The sequence below is a fragment of the Hemitrygon akajei genome, chromosome 5 (assembly GCF_048418815.1).
Source record: "Hemitrygon akajei chromosome 5, sHemAka1.3, whole genome shotgun sequence".
NCBI classification, from domain to species: domain Eukaryota; kingdom Metazoa; phylum Chordata; class Chondrichthyes; order Myliobatiformes; family Dasyatidae; genus Hemitrygon; species Hemitrygon akajei.
In genome coordinates this window covers 118,649,190-118,674,762 of record NC_133128.1, presented here as the reverse complement: position 1 = coordinate 118,674,762, position 25,573 = coordinate 118,649,190, and the positions used below count along the sequence as shown (strand labels likewise).

The 25,573-nt window shown below is 52.2% G+C and overlaps 1 protein-coding gene across 2 annotated transcripts in view; it reads left to right on the top strand.

Moving 5' to 3' along the window:
• LOC140728107 (uncharacterized) overlaps positions 1 to 25,573 on the top strand; it is a 72,348-nt gene that overhangs the window by 40,537 nt on the left and 6,238 nt on the right. Inside the window, exons 8-11 of one of the 2 annotated variants that reach the window (XM_073046306.1) lie at positions 1,288 to 1,345; positions 2,983 to 4,947; positions 17,650 to 17,747; positions 18,561 to 18,695. In XM_073046306.1, coding sequence (XP_072902407.1) covers positions 1,288 to 1,345; positions 2,983 to 4,947; positions 17,650 to 17,747; positions 18,561 to 18,695 — 2,256 coding nt within the window. Of the gene's footprint in view, positions 1 to 1,287; positions 1,346 to 2,982; positions 4,948 to 17,622; positions 17,748 to 18,560; positions 18,696 to 25,573 lie in introns of both variants that reach the window. The other variant, XM_073046305.1, reaches the window with a different exon arrangement.

Here is a 25,573-nt window from a genome sequence, read left to right as displayed (position 1 = left end):
TGTGGTGAAAACTATTTGCTCCGGGAAACTTCCTTTCCCATCCAGGTTGGCCTTGACACACCAATCATTGGCTGAAGAAAGTATGCTTGATCGTGGGCCTGCGCTGTACGCCCTTGACTTGGAGCCTTCTTTCACAAATGATATGCGATGTTCTGTGTAGCATGGGGCATGAGATAAGTTGTGCTGCAGTACCTTCTGCTCAACTGATTCTGTTACAACTTTGAGAACCCTATCATATAAACCTCTGTCAGCTATTGCCTCAGTCTCCACCACTCCAGAGAAAACAACCCAAGTTTGTCCAACCTCTCGTTATAGCACATGTGCTCTATTCCAGATGCCATCCTGGTAAACTTCTCATACACCCTCTCCACATCCTTCTTATAACAGAGCAACCAGAACTCAATGCAATACCTCGAATGCTGTCTAACCAGAGTTTTATAAAGCTGCAGCACAAACTCATGAATTCAATCAATAAAGGCAAGCATGCCATATGCCTTCTTAACCACCCTGTCAACCAGTGTTGCCACTTTCAGGGAGCAATGGACTTGGACCCCAAGATCCCTCTGCTCAATAACGATCATTAATAATGTATTATCCATTTATGTTTGATCTTCCATAGTAAAACACAGCAGAGGTCCTGGTACAAATCACAGTCTACAGTCACAGATCTACAGCCAAGTCAGACCCAGTGACCACTGCCTTCCACCTTTGTAGTTGGGCTGAGGTGGTGTGTGTGTCTGCCCCATACAAAGTACATTCAGGGATGCAGCACAAACGGTAGGCAGCAGAGTAGAGGAAGTAAATTAAGGAGATTAATTTTATTTGACATTGAACCATTGGTACATAGAGTAGAATACATCATTTGCATCAAATCAAATCAGTGAGGATTGTGCTGGGCAGCCACAAGATGTGCCTCATGTCCCAGTGCCAACCTGGCATGTCCACAACTTACTAACCCTAAGCCGTGTGTCTTTGGAATGTGGGAGAAACTGGAGCACCCGGGGGAAACCCAGGCAGTCACGGGGAAAACGTATAAACTCCTTACAGACAGTGGCAGGATTCAAACCCTGTGCTAACCACTACTCTACCATTCCTCCTTTTCTTTATTATTAGTTTTTTTTTAACAGGTTGGTGTTAATGAAGAGGCTTGGAAGGGTAATCTGGCTTTAAGTGACACGAAATATTTTGGATCAAAAGAAGAATTCAATTGTTGTTAAATTAACATTTAACATATGTGTCAGTAATATGAAACTCATGTCACATATTCTCCCAATTCTCTTCATACAGTAAATTTAAAACTTTCTCAAGGATATTGAGGAGAATTCCATGGAACAGCTTCTTACAGGTACAGTACAGCCTCAAAATGACTTCCACTTCAATGTCCTCGATAGCTGGGTGAGGTAAAGTCTAAATTTAAACTCCTAATTCATAATGTTCACTACAGGTCAGACACAGAGTGAAGCTCCCTCTGCACCATCCCATCACACACTCCCAGGGTCAGAAACAGAGTGAAGCTCCCTCTGCACCATCCCATCACACACTCCCAGGGTCAGACACAGAGTGAATCTCCCTCTGCACCATCCCATCACACACTCCCAGGGTCAGACACAGAGTGAAGCTCCCTCTGCACCATCCCATCACACACTCCCAGGGTCAGACACAGAGTGAAGCTCCCTCTGCACCATCCCATCACACACTCCCAGGGTCAGACACAGAGTGAAGCTCCCTCTACACTGTCCCATCACACACTCCCAGGGTCAGACACAGAGTGAATCTCCTTCCACATCATCCCATCACACACTCCCGGGGTCAGACACAGAGTGAAGCTCCCTCCACATCATCCCATCACACACTCCCAGGATCAGACACAGAGTGAAGCTCCCTCTACACTGTCCCATCACACACTCCCGGGGTCAGACACAGAGTGAAGCTCCCTCCACATCATCCCATCACACACTCCCAGGATCAGACACAGAGTGAAGCTCCCTCCACATCATCCCATCACACACTCCCGGGGTCAGACACAGAGTGAATCTCCTTCCACATCATCCCATCACACACTCCCGGGGTCAGACACAGAGTGAATCTCCCTCCACATCATCCCATCACACAATGCAAGGGTGAGACACAGTTAAATTGTACACAATGCTCCGTGCAGCCTCACCGATCATAAGCAAGAGCCTCTGCAGATGCTGGAAATGCATAGCAACACACACAAAATGCTGAAGGAACTCAGCAGGTCAGGCAGCACCCATAGAAACTAATAAACAGTTGACAGATCAGGCCAAGACTCTTCACCATGAACTGAGCATTTGAGTCCTTATGAAGAGTCTCAACCGAAAATGTCAGATGTAAATTCATTTCCATAGATGCTGCCTGACCTGTTGAGTTCCTCCAACATTTTGTGTGCTTTGCTCAGCCTCACCAATGTCTTGTACAGTGTAACTAAGCAACAAGTCCTGCCAAAGGGTATTGGCCCGAAATGTCGACTGTACTTTTTTCCATAGATGCTGCCTGGCCTGCTGAGTTCCTCCAGCATTTTGTATGTGTTGCCTGGATTTCCAGCGTCTGCAGATTTTCTGTTTGTGATTGGATTCCAGTATAACTACATCAGTGTGTTAAGAGTCCTGCCATTTACTCTGTACTTTCAATAGACAATAGGTGCAGGAATAGGCCAATCGGCCCTTCTAGCCAGCACCGCCATTCACTGTGATCATGGCTGATCATCCACAATCAGTACCCCGTTCCTTGTGTTTGAACTACTAAAAGTGCAACACCTCCCACTTGTCCAGATTGAGAGAGCTCATGAGCATAAAACATAGAACATAGTATATTACAGGCCTTTTGGCCCACAATGTTGTACTAACATTTTAACCTACTCCAAGGTCAATCTAACCCCTCACTCCCACGTAGCCCTCCATTTTCCTATCATCCATGTAAACCTCATGGGAACTCTTACCTATCACATTTGCTTCCCCTCAGGAGGTGTCCAAGAACACACGTTATGACCCCGCTGAGGTCACTGAAGAGTCCAGGAAAGCCAATGTCGGAGGAGAAGCCGAAACAGCCAGTGCCTCAGACATTGACAGTCATCCACCAGGAAGCCAAGTATTAACCCTGAAAACAGCAGAATCTGCCTCTGGCCCAGAGCAACCTCCACAGAGTGACCATGATGCACCAGTGTACCAGTGTCAGGCAAGGGCTGCATCAGAGGGAAACCATCTTGGTGGTCCAAGGGAGGGCCAAGGAGACCCGACTATCTTAGCTGTGGGCAAGCACAGGGAGGATGAACTCAGCAAGCAAGCAGAACGGCAAGCAGTGGAGGAACTCAAGAGGGCACTACTGGAGAAAGAGTGCGTCATTGAGGAACTCCAGGAGCTTCTCCAAGAGATGGCAAATACTAAGGCGGAAGAGTGCTCCAACCACCCGCAAGAGACCGCAGCCTGGGAGGTGCAGGAGGAAAGCGCAGAGAAGTTGGGGAGGCTGGAGCAGCTGGAGGACAGTAACAGGTTCCTGAACGAGACCGTCGAGGAAATGGACAGCATGCTTGATGGACTGAGGCAAGCTCTGGCCACAAAAGAGCAGGAGGTGACCCTGCTGAGGATGGAGAAGCTGGCTGCAGCCGAGCAAGTCCACATGGAGGAGGCAGAGAGGCTGAAGGTGGAGCTCAGGGGGCAGACTGAGCCGGATAGCCACCGTGACGCTGAGGAGTCAGAGCTGAGCTTCGGTTGGCGTGGGCAGGTACTGCAGTCAGCAGAGACGGAAAATCATCAGAGCAAGCTTCAGTGCCTGGAGTCACTCAACAAGTCACTGGAGGACAAATACCATCAGAGCCAGCAGCAGGTCAGAGAGCTAGAGATGTCTGTCGTTGCACTTCAGTCTGAGCTCAGCAGACTCCAAGGCTCCAAACCTCGGCCCCAGGACAGCACCCTCCCACCCGAAAGGTGTTCACGGGAGGCTGGTGAGAATCTGGAGAGCAAGGTGCAGGACGAGCAGCGGCTGGGGAGGGAGGACCCTGCACGGGAGAAGGCTCTGCTCTCGGACTCCCTCGCTGACATGAAGCCAGCAAGCCAACAAGCCCAGGAGAAAGTTTCCCAGCTGGATCAACAGCTGGTGCGACACAGAGCGGGCGAGCTGAGCTGTGAGGAGACCACCAGCGTGACGGCAAAGAACGGTCAGGGTCTGAACATCCTGAAGGGGAAACTTGAGGAGATAATTCTGAAAATAGAGCGTAAAGAGAGGCCCAATATTGATATCAAACTAGTAGAAGCTCTTGCCCAATTGCACCTGTTAACAGCCAAGCAGATAGGCATGGAGAATGGGGCTGCAGGGTCAGAAGACCAAGGAGAGAGTCCTGCAGAGGAGAAGACGCCTCAGGCTGAGGATACCAAAATGGAGTACAGTTTACAAGAAGCTGTCCTGGAGGAAAGACCCACCCAGAGGAAACCAGAATGTATACCTGACCACCAGCAGCATGCTGGAATGAGTAAGCCCTCCTCCCAGCTTTCCACCCGGGACAAATCTGCTCAGGGGGTTGCCCAATTTGAGAGGCAGATGGAAGAACTGGAGAACAGGCACAGACAAGTGGTTCAGACCATGGAGGGGAGAATTGAGAGCCTCAAAGCCGAGAGGGAGGCCGTGGAGTGCCAGAGGGCCGATCTGGAGGAGCAGGTCCAGGCCCTGGAGGAGGACCTCAGGCAGTTGAGGGACGCTGTCGGTAGGCTGGAGCTGGAAAACAGGACGATGCAGAGAGAGCTGCAGGAGGCCCGGGCGGCGGCAGAGGGGTTGTGTGCCCAGACCGCCTGTCTGACCACTGGTGCCACGCTGGAGCAAGCGGATGCCGGGGCAGGGCAGCGGCGAGAGGAAGATATGGCCGGGTGGAAGCTGCCACCTGAAGCAGAGCTGCCGTACACCCCGCAGGAGGAGGAGAGTGTGTCCGCCCTCCACGTAAGTACAGCGGGGCAAACGGGACCGTGGTCACTCACAGTCCCAACACAGGGGTGGCAGGCTGACCCACGTACTCACAGGGGACCGTTGTCACTCACGATGCCAGCGTGGAGGTGGGAGGCTGACCCAGCTCAGGACAGCAAGATCCCAGGTCTGCAAGCGACTTTAGCAGGTCAGGCAGCTTCCGTGGTGGGGATGATCTGGACCGAGATCCTTCATCAGGGCAGTGAATGATCGGCCATAAAGTGGAGGAACAGTCCCAAATGGGCTGAAGGGCCTCATTTCCTGCTCTTATTTTCATTCCTCCACTTCAAACAATGGTCAGGCAATGGACATGGTGGCGGGGGGAATGGATCATCAACTTTTCAGGTCAACACCCTTCATCAGGACTGAAAGAGAGAGGGAGACAGAACAGTACAGCACAGTACAGGCCCTTCAGCCCACAATGTTGTGCCAAACTTCTAACCCTCTCACTGATCAATCTAACCCTTCCCTCCTACACAACTGGTATAAAAAGGAGAGGGAAGAGATGGAGCAAGAGCTGGCCGGTGATGGGTGGATCCAGGTGAGAGGGGAGTGTGACAGGCAGGTGGGAGAGCGGGGACTGGGAGGTGGCAAAGGGCTGCAGAGGATGAGAGGACAGTGGAGAGTGGATCTAACAGAGGGGAACCGCGAGAGAATCCGTGTGAGTGATGAATAAATGTTGAGTGGGGGAGGGGGGGAGAGAAGCTGTGATACGATAAAGATTAGCTTCATTTGCCACATGTACATCGGAACATCAAAATATGAAACGAGTGAACAGCTGACACAGTCCAAGGATGCGCTGGGGGCAGCCTGCAAGAATTGCCATCCTTCTGGTGGCAACATAACATGCCCACAGCTCACTAACCCTAACCCTGCTGCCTGGCCTGCTAAGCTCTTTGGAGCGTGAGACCCACGCGGTCACGGCGAGAACGTATAAACTCCCTACAGGCAGCGGCAAGAATTGAACCCACAGGGACTGAAAAAGTGATTGCGCTAACCATTACTCTGCCACGCCACCCTCATGCATATGTATGTACATAATTGCAGTAAAACCCCCTCCCTCTGTACCCCACCCGTATCTCCAGAATCTGTGATCCCAAATCCCCCAAAGAAAATCTGCAGACGCTGCAAATCCGAGCAACACACACAAAATGCCGGAGGAAGCCAGCAGGCCCGGCAGCATCGAGGAAAAGAGTACAGTCGACGTTTCAGGCTGAAACTTTCTTCCATGGCCTTCTGTCTCTTTCACCAATCTTCCTCTCAGCTCTTTACCTCATATCCCTCCCTCTTCTGGTTTCTCCTATCACCTGGTGTTTCTCTCTCCGCTCCCACCACCTTTTAAATCGACTCCTCAGCTTTCTCTCTCCGGTCCTGCTAAAGGGTCTCAGCCCAAAACATCGACTGTACTCTTTCCTGGATGCTGAGTTCCTCCAGCGTTTTGTGTGTGTTGTGTGCCTTCTCCCAGATCACCGTTCCCTCAGGTTTCTGCCTCTTCCCCTGGACAACATCGCACACCCGCACACAGTGCCCGACCCTCTTCATTCACTGACTGTCGTCTGCAGGATTGAGAGGGCATGATGGGTGTGTGAAGTGAGAGGGAAAGAAGGGAAGTGCGAGTATGTGCAGAAAGTGAAGTTAGGAATGAGGGGACGTGAAGGAGTGAAGGCACCATGGAACATCACCAGGCCATGTGACTTAAGGAGGGATCATGAGGGAGGGTGTACCATTCAAAACAGCTCTTTGTCAAAATAATGGCTGCTCCTAATGTACAAGGAGCGTTTGATGGTTCTGGGACTGTACTCACTGGAGTTTAGAAGAATGAGTGGTATCACATTGAAACCTACTGAATATTGAAAGGCCTAGACAGAGCGGATGTAAAAATGATTTTGCCCTTAGTGGTGGAGTCCAGGACTAGAGTAAACAACCTCACAATACAAGGATATCCATTTAGAACAGAGATGAGGACAAATTTCTTTAGTTAGTGGGTGGTGAATCTGTGGAATTCATTGCCATAGATGGCTGTGGAGGCCAAGACATTGGGTGTACTTAAAGAGAAGTTTGATAGGTTGTTGACTAGTAAGGGCATTGGAGTTATGGGGAGAAGGGAGGAAAATGGGGTTGAGAGGGATAATAAATCAGCCATGAGGGATGGGCAGAGCGGAATCAATGGACTAATTCTGCTCCCATGTCTTATGCTTCTCCACCTCAGCACCCTTTCCTGCATCATCATGTTGCAAAGTGTAGGTATACTATAAATATTTTCTAAGTATAAATCCACTATTATGTGTAAACTTTTGAACAGACCACACTTGGACCATGGTGTAGAGCTCTGGCCATCACATTACACGAAGGGTGTGGGGGTTTTGGAGAGGGTACAGAAGAGATTCACAGGATGCTGCCTGGACTAGAGGGTATGAGCTATGGAAGGAGGGGTTGACAAATTTGGCTTGTTTTCTCTGGAGCAGTGGAGACTGAGAGGAGATCTGACAGAGGTTTATAAGATTATGAGAGGCATAGAGAGAGCAGACCGACAGTACCTCTTCCCAAGGTGGAAATGTCAAAACTAGAGGATATATATTTTTTAAAAAGGAGAAAAGTTTACAGGAGGTGTGTGGGACAAGTTTTATCCACAGTGAGCAGTGGGTGCCTAGAACAGACTGCCAGGAGTGGTGGTGGAGGCAAATATGGTGGAAGCATTTAAGAGTCTGCTTAAACCTCTGCCTTCTAGTTTTTGATTCACTTTCCTTGGGTGAAAGACTGTTACCACCCACCTCTCATGGCTTATAATTCTCTATCAGGTCACCCCTCATCGTCCTGTGCTCCAAGGAATGAAGACCCAGCCTGGCCTCAGGCCCTCTATTCCTAGCAACATCACTGTAAATCTTGCCTGCACTCTTTCCATTTTAATTTCGCCTTTGCTATAACTGGTGACCAGAACTGGATAAAGTCTCTAAGTGCAGCCTCACTAAAGAGAAAAGCCCGAGCTCACTCAACTTATCCTCATAAGACATGTTCTCCAATTCAGACAACATCCTGCAATTTTCCACCTCCTTCCTATAATGAGATGACCAGAACTGAACACAATATTTTAAGCGTAGTTTAACTAGGAGCTGCAACATTACTTCGAGGCTCTCAAACTCAATCCCCTGACTAATGGAGGCCAACACACCAAAGTCTGACTTTCCAAAATGCATCATGTCACATGTATGTGTATTGAAATCCATTTTCCACCCCTCAACACACATCTCTAACTGACCAGAGTCCCTTGTAAACTATGGAACTTTCTTCATTATTAACAACACGGCCTAGTTTTGTGTCATCCACTACCACTAGGCTTCTCTGCACTTCTTCCGGTTCAGTAACACTTCCATCAGACTCCTGCTGACCAGAGCCAGCACGAACAGTGGTCCTCATCAGGGGTGACCCGTCCAAGTGGGAGTCAGTGTGCTCAGGGACAGGGCAGACCCGTCCAAGTGGGAGTCAGTGTGCTCAGGGACAGGGCAGACCCGTCCAAGTGGGAGTCAGTGTGCTCAGGGACAGGGCTGACTGTGCATCAGGGCTGACCCGTCCAAGTGGGAGTCAGTGTGCTCAGGGACAGGGATGACCCGTCCAAGTGGGAGTCAGTGTGCTCAGGGACAGGGATGACCCGTCCAAGTGGGAGTCAGTGTGCTCAAGGACAGGGCTGACCCGTCCAAGTGGGAGTCAGTGTGCTCAGGGACAGGGCTGACGGTCCATCAGGGCTGACCCGTCCAAGTGGGAGTCAGTGTGCTCAGGGACAGGGATGACCCGTCCAAGTGGGAGTCAGTGTGCTCAGGGACAGGGATGACCCGTCCAAGTGGGAGTCAGTGTGCTCAGGGAAAGGGCTGACCCGTCCAAGTGGGAGTCAGTGTGCTCAGGGACAGGGCTGACGGTCCATCAGGGCTGACCCGTCCAAGTGGGAGTCAGTGTGCTCAGGGACAGGGCTGACCCGTCCAAGTGGGAGTCAGTGTGCTCAGGGACAGGGCTGACCCGTCCAAGTGGGAGTCAGTGTGCTCAGGGACAGGGCAGACCCGTCCAAGTGGGAGTCAGTGTGCTCAGGGACAGGGCTGACCCGTCCAAGTGGGAGTCAGTGTGCTCAGGGACAGGGCTGACGGTCCATCAGGGCTGACCCGTCCAAGTGGGAGTCAGTGTGCTCAGGGACAGGGCAGACCCGTCCAAGTGGGAGTCAGTGTGCTCAGGGACAGGGCTGACCCGTCCAAGTGGGAGTCAGTGTGCTCAGGGACAGGGCTGACGGTCCATCAGGGCTGACCCGTCCAAGTGGGAGTCAGTGTGCTCAGGGACAGGGCTGACGGTCCATCAGGGCTGACCCGTCCAAGTGGGAGTCAGTGTGCTCAGGGACAGGGATGACCCGTCCAAGTGGGAGTCAGTGTGCTCAGGGACAGGGCTGACCCGTCCAAGTGGGAGTCAGTGTGCTCAGGGACAGGGCTGACCCGTCCAAGTGGGAGTCAGTGTGCTCAGGGACAGGGCTGACCCGTCCAAGTGGGAGTCAGTGTGCTCAGGGACAGGGCTGACCCGTCCAAGTGGGAGTCAGTGTGCTCAGGGACAGGGCTGACCCGTCCAAGTGGGAGTCAGTGTGCTCAGGGACAGGGCTGACTGTGCATCAGGGCAGACCCGTCCAAGTGGAAGTCAGTGTGCTCAGGGACAGGGCTGACTGTGCATCAGGGCAGACCCGTCCAAGTGGAAGTCAGTGTGCTCAGGGACAGGGCAGACCCGTCCAAGTGGGAGTCAGTGTGCTCAGGGACAGGGCTGACCCATCCAAGTGGGAGTCAGTGTGCTCAGGGACAGGGCTGACCCGTCCAAGTGGGAGTCAGTGTGCTCAGGGACAGGGCTGACTGTGCATCAGGGCAGACCCGTCCAAGTGGAAGTCAGTGTGCTCAGGGACAGGGCAGACCCGTCCAAGTGGGAGTCAGTGTGCTCAGGGACAGGGCTGACCCATCCAAGTGGGAGTCAGTGTGCTCAGGGACAGGGATGACCCATCCAAGTGGGAGTCAGTGTGCTCAGGGACAGGGCTGACTGTCCATCAGGGGTGACCCGTCCAAGTGGGAGTCAGTGTGCTCAGGGACAGGGCAGACCCATCCAAGTGGGAGTCAGTGTGCTCAGGGACAGGGCAGACCCATCCAAGTGGGAGCCAGTGTGCTCAGGGACAGGGATGACCCGTCCAAGTGGGAGTCAGTGTGCTCAGGGACAGGGCAGACCCGTCCAAGTGGGAGTCAGTGTGCTCAGGGACAGGGCAGACCCATCCAAGTGGGAGTCAGTGTGCTCAGGGACAGGGCTGACTGTGCATCAGGGCAGACCCGTCCAAGTGGAAGGCAGTGTGCTCAGGGACAGGGATGACCCGTCCAAGTGGGAGTCAGTGTGCTCAGGGACAGGGCAGACCCATCCAAGTGGAAGTCAGTGTGCTCAGGGACAGGGCTGACTGTCCATCAGGGCAGACCCGTCCAAGTGGGAGTCAGTGTGCTCAGGGACAGGGCAGACCCGTCCAAGTGGGAGTCAGTGTGCTCAGGGACAGGGCTGACTGTCCATCAGGGCTGACCCGTCCAAGTGGGAGTCAGTGTGCTCAGGGACAGGGCTGACTGTCCATCAGGGCTGACCCGTCCAAGTGGGAGTCAGTGTGCTCAGGGACAGGGCTGACTGTGCATCAGGGCTGACCCGTCCAAGTGGGAGTCAGTGTGCTCAGGGACAGGGCTGACCCGTCCAAGTGGGAGTCAGTGTGCTCAGGGACAGGGCTGACCCGTCCATGTGGGAGTCAGTGTGCTCAGGGACAGGGCTGACCCGTCCAAGTGGGAGCCAGTGTGCTCAGGGACAGGGCTGACCCGTCCAAGTGGGAGTCAGTGTGCTCAGGGACAGGGCTGACCCGTCTAAGTGGGAGTCAGTGTGCTCAGGGACAGGGCTGACTGTGCATCAGTGCTGACCCGTCCAAGTGGGAGTCAGTGTGCTCAGGGACAGGGCAGACCCGTCCAAGTGGGAGTCAGTGTGCTCAGGGACAGGGCTGACTGTGCATCAGTGCTGACCCGTCCAAGTGGGAGCCAGTGTGCTCAGGGACAGGGCAGACCCGTCCAAGTGGGAGTCAGTGTGCTCAGGGACAGGGCTGACTGTGCATCAGGGCTGACCCGTCCAAGTGGGAGCCAGTGTGCTCAGGGACAGGGCTGACTGTGCATCAGTGCTGACCCGTCCAAGTGGGAGTCAGTGTGCTCAGGGACAGGGCTGACTGTCCATCAGGGATGACCCGTCCAAGTGGGAGCCAGTGTGCTCAGGGACAGGGCAGACCCGTCCAAGTGGGAGTCAGTGTGCTCAGGGACAGGGCTGACCCGTCCAAGTGGGAGTCAGTGTGCTCAGGGACAGGGCTGACCCGTCCAAGTGGGAGTCAGTGTGCTCAGGGACAGGGCTGACCCGTCCAAGTGGGAGTCAGTGTGCTCAGGGACAGGGCAGACCCGTCCAAGTGGGAGTCAGTGTGCTCAGGGACAGGGCTGACCCGTCCAAGTGGGAGTCAGTGTGCTCAGGGACAGGGCTGACCCGTCCAAGTGGGAGTCAGTGTGCTCAGGGACAGGGCAGACCCGTCCAAGTGGGAGTCAGTGTGCTCAGGGACAGGGCAGACCCGTCCAAGTGGGAGTCAGTGTGCTCAGGGACAGGGCAGACCCGTCCAAGTGGGAGTCAGTGTGCTCAGGGACAGGGCAGACCCGTCCAAGTGGGAGTCAGTGTGCTCAGGGACAGGGCTGACCCGTCCAAGTGGGAGTCAGTGTGCTCAGGGACAGGGCAGACCCGTCCAAGTGGGAGTCAGTGTGCTCAGGGACAGGGATGACCCGTCCAAGTGGGAGTCAGTGTGCTCAGGGACAGGGATGACCCGTCCAAGTGGGAGTCAGTGTGCTCAGGGACAGGGCTGACCCGTCCAAGTGGGAGTCAGTGTGCTCAGGGACAGGGCTGACTGTGCATCAGTGCTGACCCGTCCAAGTGGGAGTCAGTGTGCTCAGGGACAGGGCTGACCCGTCCAAGTGGGAGTCAGTGTGCTCAGGGACAGGGCTGACGGTCCATCAGGGCTGACCCGTCCAAGTGGGAGTCAGTGTGCTCAGGGACAGGGCTGACTGTCCATCAGGGCTGACCCGTCCAAGTGGGAGTCAGTGTGCTCAGGGACAGGGCTGACCCGTCCAAGTGGGAGTCAGTGTGCTCAGGGACAGGGCAGACCCGTCCAAGTGGGAGTCAGTGTGCTCAGGGACAGGGCTGACTGTCCATCAGGGCTGACCCGTCCAAGTGGGAGTCAGTGTGCTCAGGGACAGGGCTGACCCGTCCAAGTGGGAGTCAGTGTGCTCAGGGACAGGGCTGACCCGTCCAAGTGGGAGTCAGTGTGCTCAGGGACAGGGCTGACTGTGCATCAGGGCAGACCCGTCCAAGTGGAAGTCAGTGTGCTCAGGGACAGGGCAGACCCGTCCAAGTGGGAGTCAGTGTGCTCAGGGACAGGGCTGACCCATCCAAGTGGGAGTCAGTGTGCTCAGGGACAGGGATGACCCATCCAAGTGGGAGTCAGTGTGCTCAGGGACAGGGCTGACTGTCCATCAGGGGTGACCCGTCCAAGTGGGAGTCAGTGTGCTCAGGGACAGGGCAGACCCATCCAAGTGGGAGTCAGTGTGCTCAGGGACAGGGATGACCCGTCCAAGTGGGAGTCAGTGTGCTCAGGGACAGGGCTGACCCGTCCAAGTGGGAGTCAGTGTGCTCAGGGACAGGGCTGACTGTGCATCAGGGCAGACCCGTCCAAGTGGAAGTCAGTGTGCTCAGGGACAGGGCAGACCCGTCCAAGTGGGAGTCAGTGTGCTCAGGGACAGGGCTGACCCATCCAAGTGGGAGTCAGTGTGCTCAGGGACAGGGATGACCCATCCAAGTGGGAGTCAGTGTGCTCAGGGACAGGGCAGACCCATCCAAGTGGGAGTCAGTGTGCTCAGGGACAGGGCAGACCCGTCCAAGTGGGAGTCAGTGTGCTCAGGGACAGGGCAGACCCATCCAAGTGGGAGTCAGTGTGCTCAGGGACAGGGCTGACCCGTCCAAGTGGGAGTCAGTGTGCTCAGGGACAGGGCTGACTGTCCATCAGGGCTGACCCGTCCAAGTGGGAGTCAGTGTGCTCAGGGACAGGGCAGACCCGTCCAAGTGGGAGTCAATGTGCTCAGGGACAGGGCTGACTGTGCATCAGGGCAGACCCGTCCAAGTGGAAGGCAGTGTGCTCAGGGACAGGGATGACCCGTCCAAGTGGGAGTCAGTGTGCTCAGGGACAGGGCAGACCCATCCAAGTGGAAGTCAGTGTGCTCAGGGACAGGGCTGACTGTCCATCAGGGCAGACCCGTCCAAGTGGGAGTCAGTGTGCTCAGGGACAGGGCAGACCCGTCCAAGTGGGAGTCAGTGTGCTCAGGGACAGGGCTGACTGTGCATCAGGGCTGACCCGTCCAAGTGGGAGTCAGTGTGCTCAGGGACAGGGCTGACCCGTCCAAGTGGGAGTCAGTGTGCTCAGGGACAGGGCTGACTGTGCATCAGGGCTGACCCGTCCAAGTGGGAGTCAGTGTGCTCAGGGACAGGGCTGACCCGTCCAAGTGGGAGTCAGTGTGCTCAGGGACAGGGCTGACCCGTCCAAGTGGGAGTCAGTGTGCTCAGGGACAGGGCTGACTGTGCATCAGGGCTGACCCGTCCAAGTGGGAGTCAGTGTGCTCAGGGACAGGGCTGACCCGTCCAAGTGGGAGTCAGTGTGCTCAGGGACAGGGCTGACCCGTCCATGTGGGAGTCAGTGTGCTCAGGGACAGGGCTGACCCGTCCATGTGGGAGTCAGTGTGCTCAGGGACAGGGCTGACTGTGCATCAGGGCTGACCCGTCCAAGTGGGAGTCAGTGTGCTCAGGGACAGGGCTGACCCGTCCAAGTGGGAGTCAGTGTGCTCAGGGACAGGGCTGACCCGTCCATGTGGGAGTCAGTGTGCTCAGGGACAGGGCTGACCCGTCCAAGTGGGAGTCAGTGTGCTCAGGGACAGGGCTGACCCGTCCAAGTGGGAGTCAGTGTGCTCAGGGACAGGGCTGACTGTGCATCAGGGCTGACCCGTCCAAGTGGGAGTCAGTGTGCTCAGGGACAGGGCTGACCCGTCCAAGTGGGAGTCAGTGTGCTCAGGGACAGGGCTGACCCGTCCATGTGGGAGTCAGTGTGCTCAGGGACAGGGCTGACCCGTCCAAGTGGGAGCCAGTGTGCTCAGGGACAGGGCTGACCCGTCCATGTGGGAGTCAGTGTGCTCAGGGACAGGGCTGACCCGTCCATGTGGGAGTCAGTGTGCTCAGGGACAGGGCTGACCCGTCCAAGTGGGAGTCAGTGTGCTCAGGGACAGGGCTGACTGTCCATCAGGGCTGACCCGTCCAAGTGGGAGTCAGTGTGCTCAGGGACAGGGCTGACCCGTCTAAGTGGGAGTCAGTGTGCTCAGGGACAGGGCTGACCCGTCCAAGTGGGAGTCAGTGTGCTCAGGGACAGGGCTGACCCGTCCAAGTGGGAGTCAGTGTGCTCAGGGACAGGGCTGACCCGTCCAAGTGGGAGTCAGTGTGCTCAGGGACAGGGCAGACCCGTCCAAGTGGGAGTCAGTGTGCTCAGGGACAGGGCTGACCCGTCCAAGTGGGAGTCAGTGTGCTCAGGGACAGGGCAGACCCGTCCAAGTGGGAGTCAGTGTGCTCAGGGACAGGGCTGACCCGTCCAAGTGGGAGTCAGTGTGCTCAGGGACAGGGCTGACCCGTCCAAGTGGGAGTCAGTGTGCTCAGGGACAGGGCAGACCCGTCCAAGTGGGAGTCAGTGTGCTCAGGGACAGGGATGACCCGTCCAAGTGGGAGTCAGTGTGCTCAGGGACAGGGCTGACCCGTCCAAGTGGGAGTCAGTGTGCTCAGGGACAGGGCTGACCCGTCCAAGTGGGAGTCAGTGTGCTCAGGGACAGGGCTGACCCGTCCAAGTGGGAGTCAGTGTGCTCAGGGACAGGGCAGACCCGTCCAAGTGGGAGTCAGTGTGCTCAGGGACAGGGCAGACCCGTCCAAGTGGGAGTCAGTGTGCTCAGGGACAGGGCAGACCCGTCCATGTGGGAGTCAGTGTGCTCAGGGACAGGGATGACCCGTCCAAGTGGGAGTCAGTGTGCTCAGGGACAGGGCAGACCCGTCCAAGTGGGAGTCAGTGTGCTCAGGGACAGGGCTGACTGTGCATCAGTGCTGACCCGTCCAAGTGGGAGTCAGTGTGCTCAGGGACAGGGCTGACCCGTCCAAGTGGGAGTCAGTGTGCTCAGGGACAGGGCTGACGGTCCATCAGGGCTGACCCGTCCAAGTGGGAGTCAGTGTGCTCAGGGACAGGGCTGACCCGTCCAAGTGGGAGTCAGTGTGCTCAGGGACAGGGCAGACCCGTCCAAGTGGGAGTCAGTGTGCTCAGGGACAGGGCTGACCCGTCCAAGTGGGAGTCAGTGTGCTCAGGGACAGGGCTGACGGTCCATCAGGGCTGACCCGTCCAAGTGGGAGTCAGTGTGCTCAGGGACAGGGCTGACCCGTCCAAGTGGGAGTCAGTGTGCTCAGGGACAGGGCTGACTGTGCATCAGGGCTGACCCGTCCAAGTGGGAGTCAGTGTGCTCAGGGACAGGGCTGACCCGTCCAAGTGGGAGTCAGTGTGCTCAGGGACAGGGCTGACCCGTCCATGTGGGAGTCAGTGTGCTCAGGGACAGGGCTGACCCGTCCAAGTGGGAGCCAGTGTGCTCAGGGACAGGGCTGACCCGTCCAAGTGGGAGTCAGTGTGCTCAGGGACAGGGCTGACCCGTCCAAGTGGGAGTCAGTGTGCTCAGGGACAGGGCTGACCCGTCCATGTGGGAGTCAGTGTGCTCAGGGACAGGGCTGACCCGTCCAAGTGGGAGCCAGTGTGCTCAGGGACAGGGCTGACCCGTCCATGTGGGAGTCAGTGTGCTCAGGGACAGGGCTGACCCGTCCAAGTGGGAGTCAGTGTGCTCAGGGACAGGGCTGACTGTCCATCAGGGCTGACCCGTCCAAGTGGGAGTCAGTGTGCTCAGGGACAGGGCTGACCCGTCTAAGTGGGAGTCAGTGTGCTCAGGGACAGGGCTGACTGTGCATCAGTGCTGACCCGTCCAAGTGGGAGTCAGTGTGCTCAGGGACAGGGCAGACCCGTCCAAGTGGGAGTCAGTGTGCTCAGGGACAGGGCTGACCCGTCCAAGTGGGAGCCAGTGTGCTCAGGGACAGGGCAGACCCGTCCAAGTGGGAGTCAGTGTGCTCAGGGACAGGGCTGACTGTGCATCAGGGCTGACCCGTCCAAGTGGGAGCCAGTGTGCTCAGGGACAGGGCTGACTGTGCATCAGTGCTGACCCGTCCAAGTGGGAGTCAGTGTGCTCAGGGACAGGGCTGACTGTCCATCAGGGATGACCCGTCCAAGTGGGAGCCAGTGTGCTCAGGGACAGGGCAGACCCGTCCAAGTGGGAGTCAGTGTGCTCAGGGACAGGGCTGACCCGTCCAAGTGGGAGTCAGTGTGCTCAGGGACAGGGCTGACCCGTCCAAGTGGGAGTCAGTGTGCTCAGGGACAGGGCTGACCCGTCCAAGTGGGAGTCAGTGTGCTCAGGGACAGGGCTGACCCGTCCAAGTGGGAGTCAGTGTGCTCAGGGACAGGGCTGACCCGTCCAAGTGGGAGTCAGTGTGCTCAGGGACAGGGCAGACCCGTCCAAGTGGGAGTCAGTGTGCTCAGGGACAGGGCAGACCCGTCCAAGTGGGAGTCAGTGTGCTCAGGGACAGGGCTGACCCGTCCAAGTGGGAGTCAGTGTGCTCAGGGACAGGGCTGACCCGTCCAAGTGGGAGTCAGTGTGCTCAGGGACAGGGCTGACCCGTCCAAGTGGGAGTCAGTGTGCTCAGGGACAGGGCAGACCCGTCCAAGTGGGAGTCAGTGTGCTCAGGGACAGGGCTGACCCGTCCAAGTGGGAGTCAGTGTGCTCAGGGACAGGGCTGACCCGTCCAAGTGGGAGTCAGTGTGCTCAGGGACAGGGCAGACCCGTCCAAGTGGGAGTCAGTGTGCTCAGGGACAGGGCTGACCCGTCCAAGTGGGAGTCAGTGTGCTCAGGGACAGGGCTGACCCGTCCAAGTGGGAGTCAGTGTGCTCAGGGACAGGGATGACCCGTCCAAGTGGGAGTCAGTGTGCTCAGGGACAGGGCTGACCCGTCCAAGTGGGAGTCAGTGTGCTCAGGGACAGGGCTGACTGTGCATCAGTGCTGACCCGTCCAAGTGGGAGTCAGTGTGCTCAGGGACAGGGCTGACCCGTCCAAGTGGGAGTCAGTGTGCTCAGGGACAGGGCTGACGGTCCATCAGGGCTGACCCGTCCAAGTGGGAGTCAGTGTGCTCAGGGACAGGGCTGACCCGTCCAAGTGGGAGTCAGTGTGCTCAGGGACAGGGCTGACCCGTCCAAGTGGGAGTCAGTGTGCTCAGGGACAGGGCTGACTGTCCATCAGGGATGACCCGTCCAAGTGGGAGTCAGTGTGCTCAGGGACAGGGCTGACCCGTCCAAGTGGGAGTCAGTGTGCTCAGGGACAGGGATGACTGTCCATCAGGTGCGATGTCTCTCTAACCCACAACGTTCAATTCCAGGTGAATTCTCTTTTGTCTCCTTGCCAGAACGACTGTAATTCCCGAACGGATGAGACCAGGGTTATGGAGGAGAAGATGAACTCCAGGGATGCTGAAATGAACTTACTGGTGGCATCACTGGCACAGTAAGGAAAGTCAGTGGCGCACACACACACACGCACACACATGTAAACAGATGGACAGACACATTTGCACGCGCACGCAAACACACAAACACAGGCACACTCGCACACACATATGTACGTTCATGCAGAAAGACACGCAGACTCACATATACACACACACTCGCACATACAGAGTACAGACTACGCATAAACATACAGTAACCAGCACACCACAAGCACAGTACATAAAGCACAGCAGTAGTTATTCCAGACTCTAGTCACACGTACATCAACCGTACAATGGAGACACCTTGCTTACAGGAGCCTTTAACAGATCGTGACCATGTCCTAACCCATCACTGATGCTCACTCTGTCTATGCCTCTTGTCATTTTATATGATTAAAAAGGCGTAGATCAGGTTATCGTTCATCCTCCTTCGGTCTGGAGAGAAAAGCCACTGCTCACTCAACTTTTCCTCATAAGACATGATAAATCTCCTCTGCACACTCTCTAAAGCTTCCACATCCTTCCTATAATGAGGTGATCAGAATTGAACACAATATTCCAAGTGTGGTCTAACCAGGGTTTTATGGAGCTGTAACATTACCTCATGGCTCTTGAAATCAAACCCCTAAGGTCACCACACTACATGCCTTCCTAACCACCCTACCAACGTGCATTGCAAATCTGAGACAGCTGTAAACATTGACCCCAAGGTTCCTCTGTCCCTCCACACTGCTAAGAATCCTGCCATTAACCGTGTACTCTGTCAGGAGGGGAAGGGTTTGTGTGCTCCGTACTGGAGGCATTTACCTTCCCATATCTATTCACAGAGCCAAGGTGGCTGAGGAGGAACTGAGGGGGCTGCTGAAGGAGGCACAGGAAGATGCAAAGAGCAGAGAGGAGGAAAGCAAGGTCCTCAGGGAGATGGTGGTGTCGCTGAAGGAGAGGACAATCGAGCTCGTCAGGTGAGATTGGGAACAGGGAGCGGAGGGTGAGAACCTGCTGCAGGGAGACACCATGCCCAGCTGTCACATTGGTATAACGCGAGGTCTGATAGAGAGAGACAGCATGGCTTTGTGCATGAGAGATCATGTCTCACATATATGATGGGGTGTTTTGAAGAGGTGACCAAGAGGAACATTCAGGACATAGTGGTAAATGTATCTACCTACACCACAGCTTAACAACACCATGGCCACTTTGATCATAGGGGTGGCACAGTAGCATAGTGCGCTATGCTTTATCGCACCAGCGATTCAGGTTCAATCCCTGCTGCCGTCTGTGAGGAGTCCCTACGTTCTCGCCTTGTCCCTGTCGATTTCTTCCACCGCACCCCAAAGACCTTGCCAATCATTATCTTTATCTTTAAACATAAGCTGTGCATGATGTTTACAATAAAGAACACAATTAGGACAAATAAAGTCCATGTTAATGCAAAGCGATAAGATTTGATTTATTTGTCACATGAACATCGAACGTACAGTGAAATGTGTTGTTTTTGCTTCAGTGACCAACACAGTGCAAGGGTGAGCTGGGGGCAGCCCACAAATGTGGCCAGGCTTCTACCACCCACACAGTAGGCCCACAACTCACTAACCCTAACCCATGTGTTTGGAGGAAACCCGCTCGGTCATGGGGAGAACAAACAAACTCCTTACGGGGAGTGACGGGAACCGGGCAACAACGCTCCTGCTGCCACACCGTTGTGCTAACTGCCGCATTACGTAGTCCTTGCAGATGCTGCTGATCTGATGCTCTCTGCCTGTGAGGTAGCTGCATGTATCTGTGACCCAAGGTCTTGCGCATCTGACAATAAACAACTTTGTCTTTGACTATCTCCATAGACTTCAGCAAGGCTTTTGACAAATCCCCACAAGGCAGGTTTGTCAAGAATTTGAGATCACATTGGGTCCAGGGTGGGTTAGACAATTGGATACTAAGTTGGACTGGTGGAAGGAGGCAGAGGACGATGGTAGGAAGTCATTTATCATGTTGGAAGTATAGATGAACCATAAGACATAGGAGCAGATTTAGGCCACTCAGCCCATTGAGACTACTCCAGCATTCCGTTATGGCTGATTTATTACCCTTCTCAAACCCATTCTCCTGCCTTCTCCCCAAACCTTGGAGGCCCTCACTAATCAAGAAACTTTCAACCTATGCTTTAAATATGCCCAATCACATGGCCTCCACAGCCATCTGTGGCAATGAATTCCACAGATTCACCACTCACTGGCTGAAGAAATTCCCCCTCATCTCTGTTCTAAAGCAAAACATCCTTCTATTCTGAGGCTGTGCCACTATGGGAGGCAGCCTCTCCATATTCACTCTATTTCGGCTTTTCAATATTTCATACATTGCAATGAGATTCCCCCTTATCGTTAACCCCTTCATTCCCCAGATCCTTCCTGAACCTCCTTTGGATGCTCTCCAATGCCAAATATTGTTGGATTGAGTGTAGATTTGTTATTTTTTTCTTGTACTCTAGTTTCCTATGTTTGCATTTTTTATATAATCACCAATATACGTGCAATTGTTCAGTGAATATCCCAGTGCTATGATACAGTTCCTTCTGTGTTTTTCTAAAAAAAAGCTCCTTACTTTACAGTGGCAGGTGTCACACTACTTGAATCTGGCTATGCTATGGGTTAATTGTCATTACAGGGATTTTTATTATCTCTAGTCTGAGTCTGAGATGAACACATCTGCTTTTTCCTTTGTCATTTCTTTGTTCTCTCTTGTTCAATGTTTATTCTTATAACAAAGTCATAAAATAGCACAGCACAGGAGAAGGCTCTTTGGCCCATCCAGACCATGCCGAACTATTTAAATTGCTCCCAGACCACAGCCCTCCATACCCCTGCCATCAATGAACCTATCCAAATATTCTCTTAAATGTTGAAATCAAGCTCACATGGACTACTTGCGCTGGCAGCTCGTTCCACACGCTCAAGACCTTCTCAGTGAAAAAGTTTCTATTCATATTCCTTTAAACTTTTCACTTTTCAAACTTTTTGCAATCCCACCCAATCTCAGTGGAAATTCCAATCCCAATCTAGTGCACTTACCCTATCTATACCCCTCATAATTTTGTACACCTCTGTCAAATCTCCCTCAATCTTCTATGTTCTAAGAAATAAAGTCCTAAACTTTTCAAACTTTCCTTATAACTCAGGTCCTCCAGACCCAGCAACATCCTTGTAAATTTTCTCCACACTCTTTCAATCTAATTTACACTTTTCCTGTAGGTAGGTGACCAAAACTGCACACAATACTCCAAATTAGGCCTCACCAACATCTTATACAACTTCAACAAAACATCCCATCTCCTGAATACATTGATTTTTGAAGGCCAATGTACCAAAAGCTTTCTTTACAATCCTATTTACATGTAACGCCACTTTCAGTGAATTATCGACCTGTATTCCCAGCTCGCTGAGTCCTATCGCACTCCTCAGTGCTCTACTGTTCACTGTGTGAGATCTACCCGGGGGTTGGTCCCACCAAAATGCAACACTTTGTCCGCATTAATCTCCATCTGCCATTTTCCAGCCCACTTTTCCAGCTGGTCCAGAACCTGCTGCAAGCTCTGATAATTTGCCTCATCGTCTACTACACCCCCAATCTTGGTGTCATCGGCAAATTTGCTGATCCAGTTAACCACATTATCATCCAGATCATTGATATAGATGACCCAGCACCGATCCCTGTAGCACTCCTAGTCACAGGCCTCCAGTCAGAGGGGCAACCGTCCACAACCATTCTCTGGCTTCTACCACAAAGCCAATGTCTAATCAAATTTATGCCTCATCTTGTATGACAAGCAACTGAACCTTCCTGACCAGCCTCTCATGCAGGAGCTTGTCAAGTGCCTTGCATGTAGACCATGTAGACAACTGCCTTGCCTTCATCAAAACCTTCCTGGTAACTGCCTCAAAAATCTCTACGATTGGATAGACACAACCTACCATGCACAAAGCCATGTTGGCTTCTACATAATAATTCCTTGTGTTGATCCATGCCCAGCTCATCTGTCTTTCCTACTCTACTTTTTGCATTGAAATATATGCAGCTCAAGACATTAGTCACACCATGATCAACCCTTTGAATTCTGATTTTGTCTGCAGTCTTAACAACATCTGTCTCCACAGCCTCCCCACTACCCGTTCTGGAACTCTGGTTCCCATCCTCCTGCAACTCCAGTTTAAACCCACAACCTTCCCCGTGCAGCACTGGGAAACCCTCCCCCTAGGATATTAGTCCCCTTTCAGTTCTGCGTGCAAACCGTCTCTTCCCTGGAAGAGAGCCCAATGATCCAAAAATCTGACACTCTGCCTCCTACACCAATTTGTTAGCCACACATTAAGCTGTCTAATCTTCCTATTTCTGGCCACGCTGGCATGTGGCATGGGTAGCAATCCTGAGATCACCAACCCTGGAGGGGCTGTGTTTAACTTAGCAGCTAACACCCTGAACTCCCTATGCAGAGCCTCGTCACTCATCCCACCCATACCGTTGGTACCTGCATGGACCATGACCTCTGGCTGCTCACTCTCACACTTAGGAATGCCAAAGAGATGTACCTGACCCTGGCACCTGAGAGGCAACATACCATCCGGGAATTTCCTTCTCAGCCAAAGAACCTCCTTTCTGTTCCCCTAAATATCAAATTCCCTATTACCACAACTCACTTCTTCTCCCAACTTCCTATCTGAGTCACAGGGCCAGAAAACTTTCCACTGCTAGGTCATTCCCCATCACCCCCCACCCCCCACCCCCACTGCCAACAGCAGGATCGAAAGTAGTACACCTGTTGTTGAGGGGGTTGGCCACAGGGTTCTCTGCACTGGCTGTTTAACCCCTTCCTGATTGCCACCCGGTTTCCTGTGTCCTGCACCTTGGGTGCAACTACCTCTCTATATGCCCTATTATTCACCCCCTCAGCCTCCCGAGTGATCCGGTGCTCATCCAGTTCCAGCTCCAACTCCTGAATGCAGAGTGTTAGAACCTGCAGCTGGAAGCACTCCTTGCCAGTGTAGTCGTCGGGGACACAGTATGTCTCCCTGCCTTCCCACATCCTGCAAGGTAAGGATTCAACTATCCTGCCTGGCATCCCTACTGTTCTAACTCTGCAAGTATAAAGAAGGAAAACAACAAACAAACTGGGGGAAATAAAAATCTACCTGTGGCTTTTTCACCTTCTCTCACTCAAGCCTCTCCTCGCTGAATCCTTGAAGAGCTAAAGCCTCAAAGTCCCACACTCTAGCATGGTCCACTCCAGCAAAGGGCAGGACCAACAGGCTCCGGGACAGCTTCTTCCACCAGGCCATCAGATTTATCAATACACATTGACCTGATTGCATATCTGACTGAATATGCATGATAAGAAAACACCTATGTATACAATCTTAGTGTTTGGGCAATATCTTCCCCACATTTCCCTTCATTATTTCTTGTACATAGCGACAGAGACACGACCTAAAGACTTTTATTCCCTTGTGCTGTGAAATGGATGCAAAAACTAAAATTCTAATTCTAATTCTACTTCTAACCGATGCCTTATGCAGTCGATCAGCGAACCTGAGTGAGCTACGTCTTCTCACACTTCAGATCGCGGATTGACTGCTGCTCAAAAAGCACTTAATAAAACGGCCGTACCAACAAGTTCAAAGTTCAAAGTGCATACACTGTACACAACCTTGAGATTCGTCTTCTTGCAGGCAGCCAGGAAAGAAATAAATGGAATAGAACCCATTTAATTCCCTCCGCTGACTGTAAGGAGCTTGAATATGTGGGTTTCTTCTGGGTGTTCCTGTTTTCACCCACATTCCAAAGGTTAGGGTCCGTACATTATGGGCACGCTATGTTGGCGCCAGGAGCATAGTGACACTAACAGGCTGCCCCCAGCACAATCCTCAAACTGTGTTGGTCATTGATGCGAATGATGCATTGCAACTTTGTGACAATGAAGCTAATCAATCTTATCATTTAGCATTATGTAACCTGGATTAATTAAACCCAAAGACGTAATGTTAGAAAGCTCCACCTGTGGAGGGACGAAAACAAGGTTTACCGAAATTAAAGAAAAAGAACTTTCTTTTCTTTTTCAATCTTTTTATTAGTATTAATAATATTATGAACAAAATACAATTAATATATTAATAAAGAGATTACAAACATACAAATTCTCATTACACATGAAAGAATACATAAGCAATGAATACAGTATAAATAATTTTTCCCGAAACATGAACCATATAGTATATATATGAACAAGGTAAATCTAGATATTTCATAATATATAATATAAAAAAAGAAAAAAATATATATATGCAAAGTTGACTAACCCTATTTGTAACAGATGTCAATTGGAAATCGCGTCTTTAACTCATATGTTTTGGTCATGTCCGCTTTTGAAAAAATATTGGAAAGATACTTCTGATATTATCTCTGCGGTACTGAACATCAATTTACAACCCCATCCTATTACCGCAATTTTTGGTTTACCGATGATGGACTCACTCCATTTATCTCCTTCCGCCTGTCGAATGATTGCTTTTCTCACTTTGATGGCTAGAAGATCTATTTTGTTGAATTGGAAGGAAATTAATCCTCCCACGGTATTTCATTGGCTTTCTCAAACTATGTTATGTTTAAATTTAGAAAAAATTAGAAGTGGTGTATTCGATACCTATTAAATTTGAAAAGATATGGAGACCATTTATTCAATATTTTCATATGATGTAATGGCCCTGTGCCAAGCTTATTGGTTTTTTCAGCTTTAATCGTATTTATGTTGAGAGGATCGGAGTTGACGACATTGATGTTTATGTATTCTTGTGAGATACTATAAACAGCCCTTTTTTTCTCTCTTTTTTTTAGTTTTTCTTTTTTTTTCTTTTTTTGCTTCCTTTTTTCCCCTTAGATACTAGATTAGTAGGTTAAAGAAAAAGAACTTGGAAAAAAACTATGCAAGAACGAGGTGTGGCTGACGCAATGCGGGAAAGCAAGAGAAATGCAGCGAACTATTAGAAACTAAAGATATAAACTGTTAAAAGAGGAATTAGTAGTGAGTATCTGTACCCTACTTACTTGAAAACTTCAGGGTGAAACTTCTGGAGGAGAGACAACAGATCTATTACAGCTACTACTATAACAAGCAGCAGCTGTAACAAGACAATATCAACAGAGACGAGAGTCCAAGATCTCGACTGTAAACCGGGAATTAGTTCTGTTAAATCACACCAAGGGATTTGGCCGTGTTTTTTTCTAAGTGCTGTGAATCGAATTTCCATGGATGATCAATTATTTCATCCAACGAAACAAGAAACAAGGTGGCGAGCCACCCAAGATCAAAGAACCGGCAGGGGAACGAAATGTTTCATGATGTAGAGGATTTAATATGCTTGGATGTATGCGTTTAGTTTCATTCGAAGGACCTGAATTTGATTTTCTGCAAGGACTGATTATTTTTCCAAAGACTTGGATAAGCTACTGAATGAGATTTACTTTGTTTAAAAGTTGTGATATTGGAAAATTGCTGTGAATGGAGTTAAGCTTGAATTTGAATTTGTAGACACACTGACCTGGAACTGAAACTGAGGTTAACCATAATACTTCAGAATAGGAATTCAATTAGTTTTCTAACTAACTAGGGATAAATAAAAGGAGAGGTTAGTCTGTAAACCTTTAAATAGGGAATAACACTAGATCTAATAAGTTAGAGAAATTGGAGCAATAAAGGTTATTCTGATGAAAATCACTGATTCTAACTGAAAGCAGTTGTTTTTGTTGGTATCTGAGATTTGGAACCTAAACAGAATATTAGAAGTTGTATATCTTG